Raw genomic sequence first — 7,884 nt, 5'->3', positions numbered from 1 at the left:
TTCCCTTAGGTAGTGGCTAGGTGTTTGGATGTACTAGCGGTGTAAGCAGGTTCTCCCCCCTGTGCTGTGCTGGCACAAGCGTTAGTGTGGCTGCATGGCAAACTGCACCAGGGTCCTGATTTAGCTGGAGTGCGAACCAGAAGACTAGCTTTTACACCTGGGTCAGTTTTCTCATTGGTTTATCTTGTGTCACTGCAGATTCTTGTGCTGGCCTGAAATGGGAGGGGATGTGGAGGAAGGAGAAGGCAGGATTCCCTAATGCATTTAATGGTTCATCCCAGTTTAGTTTCATTTGAGCTGCAACCCTATTTGAGTAATAGAATTGTTGTCCAGGCTGTTTGAGATGCACAGAGTCAGACTGTGATTTTTTGCATTTTGTGGCAGTGTTCCCCTGTACTGTGCTGGTTCAACTGTGGTTTGTATGGAGGAATCGATCCAGCTGAAAATGGCCTAGGAAAAATTGCATTTCTGCTGAATCAGCTTTCTGATATGGTTCGCAGTGTGGCTATACAAGCAGCACTGCTGGCACAATGTGGGACATAGTGGCAGGCAAGGCAAGGTTTGCTTAAGCTGTGTTACTTCTGATGTGGGACAAACATTGAATGACATGCCAACTAGGATTATGAAGATACCTTCCATCTGTGTCGTCTTCTGCATGAGTTAGGAAACCTGCAGATCCAGGTACAATTTTAGTGATAATCCAGCCCCTGTGCTGAAGTTCCATTGGACAATTTACTGGAGAAACTCTGGTTTATAATCCCAACACCACTTGACATGGTGTTGCTCAGGGTTACGTAGCAAACTGGTGTGTGAGCACTGATCTGCTCTGCTCTATGTTGTGGCTGGCTAGGCTAGACTGCTTTTACTGTAGCTTGGTACTGTGCTTTTACATAAAGGATATAGTTTCAGTGGGCTGGCTAATGTGAATATACCTAGATTAGGAAAACAGATTCTGTTTTACAACACTGCTGTTAAAATGGTGTTTGAAATGTGATTTCAGGTTACAAACTCCTGTTTAAAAGAAAATTCAGCATGTCAGAATTTCCTAAGTACGTTTGCTGTTTTCCCAGTTGAAGCAGTTCTGACTTTGAGACACGTCAAGTTTTTTTTCCCCTTGTGGGAAGAGGAAGGAACTCTTTTTCTTTACTAGGATGGATCGAGGGGGGAAGGTTGAGTCTTCTGCCATTCCAGATCCTTGCTGGGTGGGTGTTAGATATGTCTGTCACCTGTTTGTGGATTCAGGCCTGGCTGCACTTGTCCTCCCACATGGTCTGACCTAACCATCATGTGGTACTAGGCAAAGTGTAATCTCTCCAGTACATCTCCTTCGATAAAGCACATTGGCTTTCGTTCGTCTAAGGGTGACAGCAGTCCTTACCAGCCAGCCTCCTAACTGAGCAATTACTCTTCCTTTTAGCCCCTTTTCACAGGCCTCCCATGCTACAGGGACAGGGCCTGAGGCCAGTTATATTGGTCATGATTTAACTCTTTCCAGCCTTTGCAAGGATTGTTATAGCATTCTTCTAAGTCTGTGGTTTAAGGGTCTGTGTTTCCAAGCTTTCTGTATACATTGTAAAGAGAAGAGGGGCACAATCCCAATGTTTTCTCTTTGCAGATTACTGTTACAATTTGCTCTCAAGTGGATATGAGTGATGTTCGCTTTGGACAGGAAATATGTCGAGGAGGGGGTAGGCACTTTCTAGCCAAATTGTAACTGAAGTAAAAGCAAATACTCATATGGCAGTAAGGTTTGGCTCAGTCTCATTTGTTTTGTTATAACAAGCACCAGCTTTGGTTGGTGGTTTTTGTTGTTTTCTTTTTTTCCTCCACCCTTCTTTTCCTTGCTTCTTTTCAGATCATGACATAGGGTCCTGGGAATGAAAGTATGACAGCATGGATGAAACAGCATGTATTCATTGCCAGTAATTCTTATTGTTGCCTTGAATATACATTGAATGCATTTTTGAAACAAATGTACTATCACTTATAACTTTGTTCTGGGTATTACAGAGCAAACATTACTATCAACTGAAGTACGAAACTGAAATGGAAGTGGGGAAAATGACTATTTGAGCTGCTTTATCAGCTATTAATGTGTTGAATGTTGTCACTCTCGTTCAGGCTAATTATGAGTGTTAAGTGGGGAATACTTAATAAAAAAACTGTATTGTTAAAAACGTTGTTTCAAGTTTATGCTTTCTGATTGATTTCTAGAGGATTATCCTGATGGTTTTTACTTTGCTTCTTTGCAGCTTGCTTTACCTGCATCTTTTTGAAGCTGAAGGTTAGCCTCTGGAAATACCTTTTGCTTGATAACTGTGCTGCATTGTAGTCATTTATGTAGTGGCAGTCTTGTGAGTTTAGACTGGTTGAAACAGCAGCATACTAAGAAGCAGGAGACTTACATCTTCATTAATCAAAACCAAATATGTTTGCCCTTGTCTGATGTCCGTTACTGCTTAAATGTTGACACAGTAACCATTTCACTGGAGACTTCCAGCTGGTTTGTTTCTGTCTAAATTACTGAACATAAAAGAATTTTAACAGAGTGGTGGCTTTTAAATACTTATTTAAAGAATTACAGAAATATGAAACATTTAAAAATTGCTCATTTCATTAAAGCCCATTATATATTGCACATTTCAGTTACTGCAGCTGAGGTTTTACACAGGAAAGCTTTTTTGTTAACTTTATGTGGAATATTTTTCTTGCATTCATTTTCACTGATAGTGAATGGGGCAAGAGAATTCTTTTTTGAAATGCAAATGATTTTATTTGAAAATCCTTATTTGTTGTACTCAGCTGTCCTTCTGGGTTTATTATGAAGGATTACTTCACCTGACTGGATTTCAAATTGACAGTTGTCCTGTTAAAACACCATTGTTCGTATAAAAGGAGAGTAATCAAGAGGTCAGCCTATCTAGAACTGAATTCACTGGAACAACTCAATCTGTGTCTTCTCAGGATCGGGGTTCCTGAAGTACCAAAAGTTGAGAATATTCTCATACTTTTAAAGAAAATGATAATAATCTGTAGTTTCATCAGTAGTTTCTGCGGTGATGCTATTGGAGGTTTATGCAAGTTTATAAACTGCTGAGTCTAGTAAGTTTCGATCACTAGTTGGATTTGAATTGATGACGATAACACAAACTGGAACAGGTTGCCCAGAGAGGTGGTGGATGCCCCATCCCTGGAAACATTGAAGGTCAGGTTGGACGGGGCTGTGAGCAACCTGATTTAGTTGAAGATGTCCCTGCCCACGGCAGGGGGGTTGGACTAGATGACCTTTAGAGGTCCCTTCCAACCCAAACTATTTTATGATTCTGTGAAACACTGTGCTAAAGAACATGTTTATCTAGAATATGGAGACGCCATGATGAACTGGACACGTGGGTTAAGACTCTCATGTGAGATTTACTTTTTTTTTTTTTTGGTTTGTCTTGCAGGTTGCCATCACGAAAGCCAAAGTGGATTTCTCCGGTGTGGTGTGCCTGCCCCCTTCCGTCATTGCTGGAAATGGGCTGGACGGAGGAGGGGCTGGCGAAAATGATGATGAGCCGGTGCTGGTGTCACTTTCGGCGGCCCCCAGCCCTCAGAGCGAAGCTGTTGCCAATGAGCTGCAGGAGCTCTCCTTGCAGCCCGAGCTGACCATCAACCTCCATCATGGCCGAAACCCCAACCTTCCTCCACTCAGTGAAAGGAAGAATGGTAAGTGATACAGTGCACTCATGTCTCATGTAGTATGTCCTCACCAAGGAAGTACTGTGGTGTTGTCATGGTATGTGTTCTGATGACAGGGCTGCTTCTTATTACTTCTTACAATGTTTTATTTGCATGAGGAACTAATAATCTAGAGTTGACAAAACTGATTTACATTGTTTGATGGGAAGGATTGATGTTACTGGCTATGGAAGTTCCAGATAGCTCCAGTGTTAAATGATTATTGTTTTAGGTGAATACCAGAAACAACTTCCATGTGCTTTGTGGTGACTAAAAGTTGTGCAAAGCTGAGACAGTCAGTCAAAGGAAGTATTAGCTCATCTTCAGACTATAGCCATCTGTAGATTTTTCTTTACCACCTTGGTCTGCACTTACCAAGGGTGAGTAACTTTCTCACTGCAAATGTCTGAAAAGTTCTATCAGACTTGTTAGAAGGAGGAACAAGACCTAGTATTAAAAATGAAATATCTCGGTAGGCCCTCTAATCCTACAGTGAGAATGACCTGCCGATGTTTCTTGAGCTGCGGATAGCTTATGGGCAACTACGGTATGAATCCCTCTGACCATTTGGTGAGTGGCAGTGGAGTGGCAAAATACAGGATCACTTGGTGACCAAAATTCCTGGTTTTGGAAGAATGTGAACCGTCTGAAGCTGAGGATCACCAGGCTGCCATGAAAGCCGTTGCACGTTCAGCCCCATCCTGTGACTGACGAAACCATTTGATAACTGGTGGCTTCTGTTTGTGAATTCCTCTTGGTGATCTCCCTTTACTCCACTCTCTGGGGTATATGTTGGTGGCTCTTGTCATTATGAAGGTCTTGCTAGAGTCTGAATTCTTGCTATCAACTTTATCTGCAAGATACTACAGATTTGAGCACGGCTGAGTCCTGGGTGCCTTACAGTGTTTGGCATTATATGTTGTATTATATGCATCACATAGAGTTGCATGGCACAGCATATTGGAAATGCTGGGGAGCTTTGGAATGGCTTTATAGCCAGAACATAATGCTTATGGTAAAGTGATTTAGAATATGTGAACTATAGCACAGTAATTTGGATTGGAGGGATACCTCACTTGACGTGCCTGGTTCTTTACCTCCAGAAACTGAGCATGCCCTTCTCTGAACAGTGTATCAATGTTTTGCTTGTTGGAAGAATTAATTAACTTCAACCCAAAATATTGTTTTTTAAGAGAATAAAAAGTTTCCTCATTCATATACATTATACCATCATGTGATTACAGTCATGTTTACAGGCCTTAAAAATGGAGAAGTTAGAAACTGCAAAAACAGAACAAAACGCTTCTAATTCTTAATGTTTGCATTCCTCTAAGTATGAGATAAAGGTGGTGGTGGTAAATAAAAGAGAAGAAATTGGAATATTAGTCAGCATGATAGACTGTGATCTCAACACATCTCAACTAGTGGCAGACTTGGGCATTTTACAGTTATGAAGGCAAGGAGAGATTTCAAATGAAATTTAACTGAGGTAGTTTTGAAGGTGGTAGAGGGCTTGAAGGCAGCATGGGAAAAGCATATGAGCCTTTGTTCCCAAAACCTGACAGCTGGCCACCTGAAGGTGACACTGAATTTACTGGAGGCAGGGTTCATCTTTTCTTAGTGAATAAGGCATGATTAAGGGTCCTGAACTGGGAAGAAGCAGTTTATTCTTGATGCCACAGGGAAAGGGATACTAATGTTGGGAAAGGATAAGAGTACCTTTTTAGGAAAATGAAACTTGTAGCAGCGCTTTGAATGGATACAAGCAGGATACCACAGCATTTGTTATGGTCAGAGGAAAGGCTCTTCTGTTAAAGAAATGAGAGAGTCTTTATATGATTCAGTTGTTGGATAGGTTTAAAAATTGGTATCTTGGGAATATTTTACAGTAATAGATGGTTGTCCTCTATCAGAATAATGTTATTTTTATGGACTCAACCTTGAAGCTATATCATTGTGGGCTTCAAATCTGCCTGACTGGAACAGGTAAAATAGAGTTGGGTTTAAAAAGTATTTGAAAAGGAACACCTCTGTCCACACCTTTTGCCAAAGAAAATTAGGATATTCCCGGAAATGACTCATTAGGTGGGTCTCTTCAGATCTGATTCTTTATCAGGACTCAGCACAATAGTGGAAATTTTACTGCTGGAGGTGCAGCTTTTCAGACAAGGCATAAAGTCCAAAGTCCCTGATCTAGACTACCTGAATGTTTCTTATCTTCAGAGGTATACAATGCTCTTTTCTCCTAGGCTGCAGTATGTTGTTATGTGTTGTTTGTATGTACATTCATTAAAGAATTGTGGGACAGAAAAGCGCTGTTGAAATATGGTTATCTGCAAACTGTCATAGCATAAAAGGAGGCTTAGTGAGCTGTTGAGAAACATAGCTGATGCATTTTGAATTAATAAACTTGTTCCCTCGAATGGGAACTTTTCAGTTATCTTGGGGTAGAGGTTGCTCAGCTGTTGAAAGCTGTTGAGCTTGTTAAAGCTCCTTTTTAATATGTTGTATCTGTGGTGGTGTGCCTTTCGCTTCAAACATGTTAAAAAAAAAACCCTTTAGAGATGATATGTCAGTTGAGATGTCAATCTGCTTAAACATTTGAGCAATCCAAAGTGGTTGTAGAAGCATATCTTGTGCAGTGAAACTGCTTCTGTGACAACTTGCCAAATTCAAGGTATGAGAAAGATTCAAGCTGAGTTGCAGTGGGAGGGGAGGAGATGGTAAATAAGAGACTTGCTGGAAGCTGCCTATCTGTGTCAAAGGGTCTCCTGTTTGCAGTTCTAGACAGGCATTGCTGACTCACAGCTGAACTAACTACTTATGCTGAGCGCTTCTAACAGGTTAACCCTTTGTGTAACATTTGCTTACAGAAGACTTTGCTTATCTGTAGATGTTTGTAGAAAAATATTACATGGATTTGTACTGAATTTGTTACTTCAGGCCGTGGTTCTGGAACATAAACTATAGCTGAGTTAAAATAGAAATTTCTTTGGCATGTGAAGCATCATGGAATTATGTATGCCATGGGAGAACTGGGTGTGCAGTCCTGTATGCACGTGCTGCCATATGTGCTAGGACAGCGGATTTTTTTTTTTTTTTCCTTGCTCTTAGAGAACTGAAGATCAGCAAGAGACAGTTTCTGGGGGTTTTCTTGTTGGTTTTGTTTTGTTTCAGAGCCAGACTTGTCTTCATATTCTTCTCCCTTATCACAGCTACACATTATCCTTGTATGGGTGTGTACCTACAAGGATAGGTACACCTAGATAGATGTGTGTAAAGATCTTAAAACATCTGGACTGAATAGTTGTTGTTAAGTTACACTAAATTAAAATGCAATAAAAGCAATTAAGGATATGTCTGAAGTATTGGAACATAACAGATAGATAGGAAACAATTTCTTGTCACTTCAGTGGAAGGAAACCTTATGTGGTAAGGTGTTAGTAAAATGTTTTGACACAATTATTAGGTTCTATTCAGACATCAAGCTTAATGGAACATTTTAAGTGTAGTTATTTAATTCGTCTTTGTGCTTCACAGTGAATTTTCTAGCCAAAATTCACATTCCTTCTCCTTTTTTACCCATGTTCATCAAGGCCTCAACTTTCTTTAACTATGAGAGATTACCTGTGACTGACTCATTCGTTGCCACACAAGCCAAAAAAACAAGGTCATTACAGAGTCATCTGAAGCTCTTAAGTGTATCTTGATTTTTCTCAGTCGCCTGTGCTAAGATGCCAAGATAACTTTCCCAAGCCTTAGGGCAGGGTTAGAGCAAGGCCCTGATGAATGTGGTTACAGAAACGAGAAAAAACAGATGATGAATATACAAATCTTACGCAGTTCGATAATTTCCGATCAAAATTGTCCTTCTATTTAATTTTCATTTGAAATTATGATAATTGCTCCACTAGCTTATTGACCCTCTCTTGACCCATTTTCCCAGGTGAGTTTGTAGTTATCTTTGTCCAGAGGTCACGAAAAACATTGTGTTCAAAGCCTACGACAGTCCTGGTTTCTCCTCACTGTAGGCTTGTTTAAGATGAGGTAACATTCTTTCGAATGAACTGTTGCATTTTATGATTTCAGGTTTGGACAAAGCTTGTACCAGCTTGTCAATTTTTGGGGTTTGCTTGATCTGGGATGCTTGCCTTCTACAAAGTA

At 40.4% G+C, this 7,884-nt stretch overlaps 1 protein-coding gene across 1 annotated transcript in view; it reads left to right on the top strand.

Moving 5' to 3' along the window:
• Positions 1-7,884, top strand: part of MKL1 (megakaryoblastic leukemia (translocation) 1) — a 106,493-nt gene that overhangs the window by 24,242 nt on the left and 74,367 nt on the right. Inside the window, exon 3 of the mRNA XM_009322615.1 lies at positions 3,447-3,708. Within this exon, the coding sequence (XP_009320890.1) occupies positions 3,447-3,708 (262 nt within the window). The remainder of the gene's footprint in view (positions 1-3,446; positions 3,709-7,884) is intronic.

Source organism: Pygoscelis adeliae, unplaced genomic scaffold (genome assembly GCF_000699105.1).
Source record: "Pygoscelis adeliae isolate BGI_AS28 unplaced genomic scaffold, ASM69910v1 Scaffold60, whole genome shotgun sequence".
NCBI classification, from domain to species: Eukaryota; Metazoa; Chordata; class Aves; order Sphenisciformes; family Spheniscidae; genus Pygoscelis; species Pygoscelis adeliae.
The sequence above is the reverse complement of the archived record's forward strand: the minus strand, read 5'-3'. Positions and strand labels throughout refer to the sequence as shown.